The sequence below is a fragment of the Micromys minutus genome (assembly GCF_963924665.1).
Source record: "Micromys minutus genome assembly, chromosome: 2".
NCBI lineage: Eukaryota > Metazoa > Chordata > Mammalia > Rodentia > Muridae > Micromys > Micromys minutus.
This window is the reverse complement of record NC_137971.1, coordinates 36,004,699-36,017,283: the sequence shown is the minus strand read 5'-3', so window position 1 is coordinate 36,017,283 and position 12,585 is coordinate 36,004,699. Positions and strand designations below refer to the sequence as shown.

Here is a 12,585-nt window from a genome sequence, read left to right as displayed (position 1 = left end):
GTAGAAGTTTGTGTGTGTGTGTGTGTGTGTGTGTGTGTGTGTGTGTGTGTGTGCTGCGCACACAGCATCACTGAGAAGCTAAGACACAGTATAATTATTAATACCAATTTTTTCAATGTCAAGAGCCCAACACTAGGTTAACAATGTTGAATGATACTGGTTCTTCCAGACTTCCCAAGTGCCCAATGTCATCAGCTGAAAGAAACTTAACTTCCAGAATTGCAGGATACCTCAGTGTATCCTGAGCCAATGAATTACTACTTTGGTTGTACATTTGAACCAACTGGAGATTTTCTATTTTTTAATACAAGGGTTGTGGTTGGAAGAATAATTCAGTGGCAGATTGCTTGCCTAGCACTTTAAAGGCCCTGTGTTTTGAGTCTCAGCACTGCCAAATGATATAAATGAATAAATAAATAAACAAACAAGCAAACAAGTAAAACATTTTTTTAAAAAAAGATTGCTCTTACCAGATCAATTAAATCAGAATTTCTGGCATGGAATCAAGTATATAAGTCTGTTGATTTGAGTTAATAATTGTGGTAGTTTGAACAAAAAAAATGTATGCCATGGCTCCTATATAGTGAAACTATTTGGGAAAGATTGGGAGATGTGGCCTTGTTGGAAAAGGTATGTCACTGGGGGTGGGTGTACTGGCTGGTTTTGTGTCAACTTGACACAAGCTGGAGTTATCACAGAGAAAGGAGCCTCATTTGAGGAAATGCCTCCATGAGATCCAGCTGTAAGGCATTTTTTCAACTAGTGATCAAGGGAGGAGAGCCCAGCCCCTTGTGGGTGGTGCCATCCCTGGGTTGGTAGACCTGGGTTTTATAAGAAAGCAGTCTGAGCAAGCCAGGGTAGCAAGCCAGTAAGTAACATCCCTCCATGGCCTCTGTACCAGCTCCTGACCTTCCTGACCTGCTTGGCTTCCAGTCCTGACTTCCTTTAGTGATGAACAGCAATGTGGATGTGTAAGCTGAATAAACCCTTTTCTCCCCAACTTGCTTCTTGGTCATGATGTTTGTACAGGAATAGAAACCCTGACTACGACAGTGGGCTTTGAGCCAACATCATTCAAGCTTGTGTATTAGATGGAAGCTCTCAGCTACTGTTTTAGCACTATGTTTGTCTGCTGTCTGCCATGATCCCCACTTTGAACATCATGGACTCCTCCTCTGAAATTGTAAGAAATTCCCCAATTTAATTCATTCATTTTTTTTACGTTGCCTTAGTCACGGTATCTCTTCACAGCCATAAAAAAGTAACTAAGACAAGAACACACATTTTAATATTTTTATTATCAACACAATTAAATAGTAGTAGTATTCACAGGAGAGAAATAAAAGGCTATTTAACAAAAGCACCATTTTTAAATAAGTATAAGCAGAAGGAGCCAGGTGGATTAGGTTCAACTTGTAGCTTGTCACTTACTATCTGTGAACCTAGAACACATTACTTGGTCCCTGTGTGCCTTGTTTCCCTCATATTTAAAAATGGAAATAGTAACGATGCTACTCTGCAGGGCAGTCATGAATACTTGTTAGAATTGTATGGCCCAAGTGCTTCAAACTGTGCTTGGCATGCTGTTCATGTACTGAACAAACATCTGCTATTGCTTTCTAACTGCACAAGGGTCATAGGTCCAGGCTGATACTTGAAATTTATGAGACAGTTTACTCATCAAAATAGGCTCGTATATGAAATCCTGCCTTTGGATGAGGAGCATAGAAATTAAAAATGTATGTGTGCAAATTGGACAATTAATAATCTGCAGTCTTGATGTGTCAGAAAAGATGAATGGTCTCAACTATCTAATGGATGTTATTTAAAAAATTAAATTAAAATATTAAAAAACCAACAACTAGGACGTTAAAAACAGTCAAGTGGAAAATGGCTCGAGGTTTAAAATGAACATCTTTTCTTGATGACATGGAGTGTTTCAAGCAAAATGAAATTGCATTTATGAACTTATATTTTACAATGTTGTATTTCTAGGAGACAAAGGAAATTACCTTGAGCTTGCATTACAGCTCAAGGGATGTCCAATAAAAATGCATTCTGAGAGAAAGCACATAGAGGAGAACAGAGGGGGAATTATTATGTGATCTATCTTGCTTTTTAAGTAACTAGAAGCCCCTATAAATTGCCCCCTAGACCCAAAAAGATGAGTTTCAAATTATCCACTTAACGATTTTATACATACTTAAGCCTTTTATGTTGCTGTATGGAGATTATATTTGTTTGGCCAATTACAACAAGTTAAATTAGACATCTGAATATGTATCTTACTGATTTCGAATGATTCAAATGCTCCCCAGGGACAATGACTCCTCACCTGTAAGGTCCACTGAAGAGCAAGGCAATAGGTCTGGAATGGCTTCTAGCAGCACTGATACCTTTTATCACCACTGCCTTCTGCATCTCTGATGCATCCATACTGGGTACCACCAGCATCTTTCAGAAAGGGAGTCCTCCACTGGAGGTGCCACTCATGCCATCAGGCTCCTGTACCTACTGATACTTTTGTTTTTATACTCCTACCTCCAAGGATTTTTTTTATATATATATATCTTGGAAACACACCCTTTAGTAGTTCTTTCAGCAAAGAAATATGTAGGGGGTGGTTCTGATATTAAAGTCTGGTTTTCCAGTTGGTTTTTGATCAGTCAATAAAGATGCCAGGGGCCGATTGCTGGACAGAAGGAAGGTGGCTGGACTTCCGGTCCCCACAGGCAGGCTAAAAGATGAAGGGGAAGAAAAGAGATTCACCATGCTTCGGAGAGAGAACAGGTGACCAGCCATGTGAATTCTAGATCTATGTGGTATCTTGAATATATTTATCCAAACTTTGCTTTTCCAGAAACCATTTAAAATCTACAATGAATAATTGTTTGAAATGTATAAGTATGCAGAGAATGGAAGGTAACAAAGACAACAAACAAACAAACACCGTGGAAGCCCCAACGAGTTTGACCAGTAAAAACTGATCAAGAAAATTGAAAAAAGTCAAACCTGAAGCTGCCTCACTTTGTGTTGAAAGATCATCAAGAATCTAAAGAATGGAGACATCAGACAGAGCTATTCATGGGAGTGAAGATCATGGCTTGAAACAGGGAGGATCAGACCATGGAGAAACACTGCTGCCCTAGACTCCTGCTTTACTTCTTGCTCCTGGTGATGTCTTCCCACCATAGCAAAAGAATGTGACATAGAAAGAGAGACAAAGATCAGTGGGCTGGACGGTACAGGCTGAGTTACATGGATGTGTCCACCACAGGATCCATGGGAAGGGAATAAGAACATTGGAGGCTGAGACTCACTTCTGAGTTCTGTCTACTCATTTGGCTTCCAGAATTCCATGTTTCACTCTGAACTTTTCTCTCCTGGTTTAAAAAAATACAAAAGAACTGGAAAGAGAGAAAAGCCATTTCTGAGGGCTCTGATAAGTCCAAAAAGAAAACCATGAGTATTCTGATATTAAGGTCTCTAAAGCACATGACCCAGCAAGAACACCTTTCTTGGCACCCACTCAGAACCTCCCATCAACATCTTAATTCCCCCACAACTAGAGGTGATCAGACGCCCAGGACAGAGAGGAAGGACACTAACAAGCAAGATAGAGATCAACCAGGCAACTAAAAACAGAAAATAAAGAAACAAAACAATTTGGAGGAAAAACAAACTATGTTGCAGAGAAAACTTCAAAACAAAGTTATTATTAATGTCTTTAAAGAGATGAATAGTGATATGAAATCACAGAAACAAGATTGGAATGTTACTTCAAAAGCCACATTCAGGGAACATAAAAGAACTCATAAATTAAAAACATGGCAGAGTTGAAACTCTCAACAGAAAGCATGGGAGGGCATGTTGACCTACCTCCTAGGAAACAGAGAAAAAGCAATAGGAAACAGAACAGTTGCTTATACCCAATATAAATATGTCTTTATTTATGTCTGCTTTTACGTAGAAATATATTACACATTACACTACATTATAGGCCTTTTTTTTTTAAACCAGGAAGCAAATGTAGGCAGATCTCTGAGTTCAAGGCCACTCTGGTCTACACAGTGAGTTGCAAGACAGACAGGTTGTATAATGAGACCTTGTCGCAAAACAAAAATAAAATAAAGCAACTGTATTAAGTAATCAAGGGAGGTCAGTATCTTCACAGAGTTGGAGAAAAAGAGAATAAAGAAAATGAATAAAAAATTAATAATTCAAGACAAATTCTGGGACTTTCTAGATTGAATAGCTCATAAGATTCCCAGAACAATGCATGGACTAGATGCCTACCAAGGTCTAGCTTTATGAACTACCAGCAAAAGGGAGACGAGGAGATCATAAATCCTTCAAGGCAAATTAAAATCACACACACTCAAAAAACAGAACCAGACCAATAATGGTGTAAATGTTGATGACTGAGCTAAATAAAATTACTTTATGACAGTTAAATATGGTGGACTGAGCCATATGTACATACACTAAAACATATACACAAGGAAAGGACTGCACATCAGTTATCTGCCCCCAACAGCCCCTGTCAAGATACTCAGTGGCAGCAACTTAAGGAAGAAAGGGTTTATTTGAACTCAGGGTTTAAGAAGGGAATTGGTCTATCACGGCAGAGAAGGTCTAGCTTGGTACATTGCATCTGTTAGAAAATAGAGACAAACACCATGTTCTTTTAATTCACCATGGGACCTTAGCCTATGTTCATATACCATGAACATTCAGGGTGGGTTCTCTATCTTCAGTCAAACCTCTCTGGAAATTTCCTTACAGACTCCTCCAGAGATATGTTTCCAAATCTTCTGATATAAACATACTTACTTATATTCTGGTCTCTAGTAAACTTGACCAGGTTTATTGACAATCTGTTGATCCTTGGTGTAGAATTTATATTTTCTGACCTTTATAAAGGCTTACGTTGTGACATTGGCTTTCTGTAGTTTCTTTCAGTTTCCAATAGTCATAGTGAAGACCTAATGGGCCTTGATTAAGGTTTAGGGTCTTTTAAGAATTCCTGTAGTGGGGCTGGGGAAATGGAACAGTCTGTAAAGTGCTTGCAGTGTAAGGCCCCAAATTCAATCCCCAGTAAACTATGCCCCCCCACACACATACACACACACGACAGAGAAAGACAAAGAGAGAGAGAGAGACAGAGAGAAACAGCATGCACCTCTGATTGGACAGAGACAGGATGAGCTCTGAGTTCAATGAGAAACATGTTCTCAAAATATAAGGTGGCCTCATCCATGTGTGCATATGCACACATGAACATTCTCTCTCTCACTCACTCCCTCTCCATCTCTCTCTGTCTCTCTGTTTCTGTTCCCCTGCCCCATCTACATATCCAGAGTGCAGTTGCATATTGAGCTAATCAACATCTCTGGATGAAAACTTATGCCCACAAGTTAAATTGATGGAAATAGTAGGAGAGCCTTTGGAAAACATTCAAAGTCACAGCGAGTAATAAGTCTTTCCCCAGAAAGAGCACACTCGGTAGCTATGATGCTACCAAATGTCATAGATCTTAAAGAGAACTGAAACCCACTGCAGCCTTGTGATTCCTCCAGGAGCTATTGAGAAGTAGCAGGAAGGATTCAGTAACGCTTCCCCATCTCCTCATCTCTGCCTCAATTTCCCTTCCACCTCAAATTTACATAAGAGCTTAAGAAGAACGCTGGTTGTCTCTGGTATTCTATGTAAGACTCAGTAGTAGTAATAGAAACACTTCGATTTGAACCCCTAGGAATTTATCTTCCGTGGAATCAAGAATAGTAGAATCGATTTGTTGGCTCCAAAACTATCAAAAGTATGCTTTTTACATTGGAGGAAAAGGCATTGGTAATGGAAACATGAAGGAAGGAGAGAATAACCAATGGTAATTAGCACGTGGTATTTTGGCACGCACCTCCCTGATCGCCCATTGACCTTGAACAATTTTTTTTAGCTTCTGATCATTTGGTTTCCCTAGCTCTACAATGGAAACATCACAGTAGCCTTACCGCCAAGGGTTCGGGATGCATTAAATTCTTTAAATTCATTAAATTCTTTGACTGCTGACTAGGTCCACTGAATGTAGAAGTCAAAAGCAGTCAACTTTCCCTTCAGATTTTATAGAGAGACTGTAAAATAATATATTCAGCAAGAATCGTGAAATATTCACTCTTGTGTACAAGCATTAATCAAATAATGAATACTCTGTGTATGAGTTTGCATATTCCCTGTTATGGCTTTCAAAAACCTAAACATACCAGTTCCCAGTTTTGCTACCCCACCCAGTGTCTCCCTCCTGTTGTCTTGGCGACCTGTTGGTACTGAATACAGAGGAGGGGAAGTAACTGCAAATGGGCACGAGGGTCAGTCTTCCTCTGTTGCCAGAACTGTTGCTTTGTTTCCTAATCTTGTTCATCCTCCTGCAATTGAGCTGCCAGACTGAGTTCAGGCGTGTTTTTCCAAGAACCTCTCAAATGAATGACATTTGAAGACTGAGCTGGAATTGAAGAGGCTAGCCTGATCCTTTACATACAAGTGGCATTTGTTTTACTTTAAGAGGAAAAATGATAAATCCATCAAGACTTTCGGGCTTAAATTGCTTTCAAAGACCCCAGAGTTAATTAAAGGAGGACAATATACAAAAGAAGGTGACCTTTTCCATATAAGCTATAAATATGCCATTGTTAATGAATTACATTACAGCAGAGAATACAATGGGCAATTGTAGCTTAGTTCAGCATTTGGCTTCAGATGATGGATTGGTAGATTGTAGTTATCATTTTAAGTAGTTACTAAGCCATTCTCCTAAAATGGACATGAGCATTAAAAATAAATTAATATATTCTAAAGCAATAAGTTTTTGTTTAGACTTTCGGGGTTATATTAATGATTTATTGTTCTTCCTTCAGCTAAAAATGTTAATCAGAGGGGAAGAATTATCGTGTTGACTGGGTTTCACTAAATCCTTCTTTGGAGTCACATGGACCTTAATTATGTTACCCCGTTGAAGAGAATTTGTTTTACATTGATGAATAGCCAAAACAAATTTTGCCATTGTAGTGTAAGGGAAGAAAATGCCGTATTTTAAGAGCAAACATCCATTATAATGTGCTGACAAAGTCTAAGTAACCATTCTGAGCAGTTAACACACAAGGAATATTCCAGACTAGGGGAATAACGGCAGAAAGGAAATGTGATTTTATGTTTTTCTAAAATCTGATCTCAAGTTCCACATACTTAACTTCAACAGTTCTAAAAGTCTTTTAGTACTCATTTCCAAAATGATTCGAAGGAAAACAAAAAGCTGTCTGAATGCCCAGTCTGTTCCTATTAGAAACTCATGGTTAATTCCACGATTAACAAGTTTTTCTTTGTTAAGCCTTACTGATCCCAGACCATTCTTGCTTGGTGGCAGAGTACTTACTCAGTATCAGGAGCTCCCTGCACCAGTACTGGAGTGGCATAATTATTAGCTACAGCTTCAAGACCATGATATTTGGAGTCAAATTGCATGGCTTTAAATCTCAGCTACATCAGTCACCAGCTTGAAACAAATCCACTGACCTCTCAAGAGCCTCACTATCCTCTGTAAACATGAACTGACACGAGCCACTCTGTCCTAGAGTTAAGGTAATGCATGGGAAGTGATTATTATTGGCCAGACACACACTAAATTACAAGCACTAAATAGTAGCCATAACCTTCGATAAGTCAACAAATCCCATCTATATAAGATTGACAACTTAGAAAGAAGGCAGGGTATGTCCACAGACACCAAGGGAGAGCTAAGGAGAATTCAGTGATTTCTCCCAAGTATATATATAGGCTGTCCCCTGGCATAAAGTACAAACCCAGAGAACAGTATGAACCTCAAGTAAGCAGAGATCATGACGTGGTCCTTAACACTGGAAAAGCAGTGCACAAAAAGAGCACAGAGGAGTTCAAAGGATGCTGGAAATGGAAAAGAGCTTGGGTCTGGTTCTTAACTTGTTCACTGCAGTGAATTAAACAGCGGTTCCCCAACATATGTATAATCCTTAGCCTCCCAATACCTATGAACCTGGCTTTAGTCACAAAATGTGTATGAATCCCATATTCTCTCTCCACCTTTAGGACAGTTGATTTCAGATGAAGATGTTCATGTCTGAACATTAATTAATAAATAAGGCCATGACCACATTAAGTACCTGGCAGGTTTATTGCTTCCAGTACAGGGGCCTCCAACCAATCTGTTGGTTAAATCTGTTCTCCCTTGCCTTCAGAATTTTGCTGGCCTCCTCTGTTGTTTATTATATTGTGCCCCTATAAAAAAGCTAGACTGCCATGTATCCCAGGAATCTATAAAGTGAATATTGGCGCCGGGGGTAGAGTAGAGGAGATTGTAAAAGCAGAATGGATGGAAGCGGGGGCTGCATAAGTAGGCCCAAACTCAGAGGTTCATCAAATCTGATGTCAGAGAGAGTTACAGAAACAATGATAGCCTCAAATGAGGGGCATTTTTCTTTTCTTTTTTTTTTCATACTCCCCTAAGTCTTTATTGAACAAGCATATATCCAAGGTTACTCCTGTGCATCTAGGGCCAGTTTGGTACTGGGAGACTGCCATATAGTTATTATCTGTATTGTTCACAAATTCCAAAACTTAAAAATGAAATGTTTATGAGGGATGCCAAGACAGCAGGTTCTTCTGTGTCCAAGATGGCAGTGTCTAAGGGCCTCAAGATAGTTGTACAATCTAGTGTAGACAAACTGCTCACAAAGATCCAAGCTGTCATTTTGGCTTTAACGGGCAGCCTGGTCTGGTCACCAGAATAGTTTCTATCCTTTACCAGGAGCTAGGTTTAGGTTGAAACTCTTTTTCTCCAAGTTTCCATTGATCTTCACAGGGAGAAAACAGTAGATGCACAAGTACCAAGCATTTTCTGACACTTCAGTCTCACCAGCCCTTGGACAAAAGAAGGCAAGCAGGTATACTGTCCCATGACCCAAGATAGTTCAGACTGTAAACAAAGCTTGGTGCTTTCAGAAAGTTAATGACCACTTCCAGCAGAGTGGGCTTTTGTGAATCCATACATAGCAAATCTCAAATAGGCTCTTAAAGATAACAAACTATTTGATGACTTGAATCCAGGAGTCCAATGACAACTGATGGGTCAGGTTATCAACCTGAATTCTGCATAACACCTTATGCAGAACATTCCAGGCCTCTTGCAGTTTATACCAGAAATCCAAAGATTTATTTTTTACCAAGTAGAACAAAGATCTATGGTCTTAATAAAACAAAGGACTCTCCTTCAAAATAGCAGTATTACCAGACTTCTGACTCATGAAATTGCTCATCTGTATTTGCTGGATCTGAGCCAGATGATAATAACATGTGACCTATCTATATATTAAAGTATAACAGGTATATGATGAGACGGGATCTTGTCTGATCTTTCCAGAATGACTGCCTGGAAATTATGTAGCCCAAGTTAGCCTCAAATTCAAACTCCAAATGCCTCTCCGTACCAAGTGTTCAGATTACAGGTGTGTGCCACCAGGCCAATTATGATACTTTTTTAAGATACTTCTTTCAAACACAATTCACTCATTGCATCCTGTAGACAAATGATCACTAATGGTTTGTTACAACTACTGTTCTGGATTAAATATCAATAAATGAGATACAGGAGTTGAAATCTGGTGACAGTTGTAGCTTGTCCAGGTAGTAGAGATGCTCCACTCAGCTGGAGTAGTGAGGTTTTCTCTCAGCCCTTGTTTCAAGGGCTCCACAGCACCATGGATGCAGCTAGGAAGGGCAGTCAAGTGGCCCAGGTAAATTCCTTTATGAACCAGAAGCTCACCTCTTTGCCTAAGGCTCCTGACCATTTTGCTGATATGATCCAAGCAACATCAACAGGCAGCACCTCCTCAGGAGATGGATGCTCTATTCACAATGAGATCCCAAAGACTCCCCAACATTCGGACCCACAAACTAGAGGACTTTCATGCCTAGATCCTGAACAGGCTTCTTCCCGTCACGCTTACTGTTTGCTTGAAGGTGAAGTTCCAGGGAGGGAGTGTTGCTCCTCTTGTAGAATTCAGGAAAGGAGGCACACATTGATCCTATGTCAGTTAAGTAAAGCCTGGCTGTCCATGCTACCCAACAAACAAAAAAGGGAATACAGCGCTCTCTCCCCAAGGAAGAATTTTGAGCCACAGGAAGAAATGGGAGCATTTCAGACCTCTAAAAATCAAGTAGCTGGATTGGTCAGAGGAAAATTTCCCATGAGGAGCCCACTGTAGACTCCTGGATTAAACTACAAATGGCTGTGCATCAGGAGTCAGAGCTGTCAACCTAATATTCCTTCAGGGCTGCATCTACTCATCAGAAGTAAAACTAAATCAATCCCCGCCCCAACCTCCCCTCCCACTGAAGTCCCCATCTTCAGGCTGGCCTGACTGGTATTGTCCCATAGCTTACCAATGAGAGAGCATTGGCCCTAAGCCCCTTACAGAATGTGGACCAAGAGGCTCCTTTAATTCAGAAGGTTTAGGGAACTGGTCTTTGGTGGCTGTGGTCACAGCCTTCTGAGCTTCAGGGAATGTCATCTCTGGCTTCTAGTCAGTTTTCCTCTCAACATTTTTCTCTTCAGCTACATCTAGCTCAGTCAAGACGCAAAAGCATAGCTTCTGGGTTACTCTGGTGAAAGTAGCCAGAGCATTCCTAATAAAGAGTGGCCTCCAGGACTCTGGCAGGTAAACACCCAAGAAGTAGACAGGGACCCCAGAGAGGGCAATCCCAATGCCAATGAGGGAATTGATGGTGTCACTGAAGAGGGGTATGGCCACCAGAAACAAGGAGCAGACAAAAAACACGATGGGAAAAAAGAGGCTCAACTTGAGAGGTCGGGGCCAGTCAGGCTCTTTCCAGCGAAGGTAGAGCTGTCCAACAACAGACAAGCCCACAAAGAACCAGTAGCTGAAGCTGAAGTAGTTGATGAGCAGGAAAACGTCCTTCATGACGAGGTAGATAAGTGTCATGGTGCAATTGAACAATAATGCAGGCACAGGTGTAAAGCACTCAATGTGGATCATGGACAGAAGGTTCGGGAGGTGGCCCTCACGAGAGCCCACAAAAAACAACCTTGATGAAGCAAAGATGGATGCATTTAGGCCCCCAAAGCAGGACAGAGCAACAGCAATGGGGATGGTCCAACTGAACATACCAAATGTCTGGTCAGCAAATGTCACAGCTACAGCGTCACTCTTATGGACATCCTGAATGTTCAGCACTGTGTAATAGGCCACGTTTGTCAGGATGTAGATGAGGGTCACAATTGGCATAGAAATCCCAATGGCCAAGGGCAAATTCCTTTCTGGGTTTTTGATTTCTTCTGTTACAAAATTAAGGGTGTCCCAACCTGAGTAAGAGAAGAGGGCAGAGTACAGGGCAAGAGAGAGGTCTCCCACATTCCACGAGGAACCTTTAAAGGCATCCTGAAAGTGCTCAGTGTGTCCTAGCTGCTCAAGACAGACAAGCAGACAGCATGGAGTTTCTAAGAGGAGTCAGTCAGCCTTCTAAGGTGTTTGTCATCACCCCCTGCAGAAAGCCCTGGCACAGTTTAACAAGGCCCATGATAATGATGGCAATGAGGGCCAAGACCTTGGCATACGTGAATGTGTCCTGTACGCGTGTGCCCCACTTGACATAGGCACAGTTCACGAACGTCAGCAGACATATGCAGGCAGCAGCGAGGAGCCGGCAGGCCACGTATGGAGGATCGCAGGTGGGGAAGGAGGGCTTGATGATATAGTTGGCGAAGGTGATGGCGATGATGGCCTGGCTGGTGGGCTCAACAATTAGAAGTGAGACCCACAGACGGATAAAGGCAATGAAGCCCCCGAAGGCCTCCCGTTCAGCAAGGAGATCTCCTTCTTCAGCTGCATAGTTTCTGGAGACCCTTGCGATGGTGAGCTGGCATCTTCTTTTACAGTGTGCTGGTTGGCCTTGGGGAGAAGATGGTAGGTAGGTGTGGGGCTCCCAAGCTCCCTGGCTTCCATGGTAAATGGTTCCTGTACACCCATTTACTGTGGCCTCCTCGGCCCCGCCAGTTACCTCCACGTGGCCGCGAGCTGCCAGAATCGGGCATTTTTCTTAAATGGAGAGGTTCCTTGAGAAAGGGTAGATGACGACATGGGGGTTTATATAATCATAACATATATCAGAGTGTTTCTCCTGACCTGAGAATTTCTGGTGGATCTGAGAAACATCAGAGCTCAAACACCATGAAGGGTTAGAAAGTTCACAGCTTACTCAGTCAGGACTCAAAGGCATTCAGAATTATTGAAAGTCTCTAGGCTTCTAAAAATATGAAGTACCTCATCTTTTCACTCACTTCAAACATCTGTCTAAGCACTAAAAATTAGTATTTTAATATGGTGCTTAGATAGCTTCTTGGGATTTAGACAACTTCCCTCAAACACAGGAAAGTAGAATCCAACCTCACATTTACGCAGATCACTGCCCAGACAACCAGACAGAACTGAAAGAGCACGTGTACAAAACCCAGAGCATCTGAGAACACTGTGTTGTGAGGAT

The 12,585-nt window shown here is 41.3% G+C and overlaps 1 protein-coding gene across 1 annotated transcript; it reads right to left on the bottom strand.

The window, feature by feature from the left end:
• Positions 1–10,604: 10,604 nt before the first annotated feature.
• On the bottom strand, positions 10,605–11,622 carry LOC308416781 (Y+L amino acid transporter 2-like; the record flags this gene model as incomplete). Its single annotated transcript, XM_080911853.1, has 2 exons — positions 10,605–11,503; positions 11,598–11,622. The coding sequence occupies 2 exons, from the start codon at positions 11,620–11,622 to the stop codon at positions 10,605–10,607; spliced, it is 924 nt and encodes a 307-aa protein (XP_080767979.1).
• Positions 11,623–12,585: the final 963 nt, after the last annotated feature.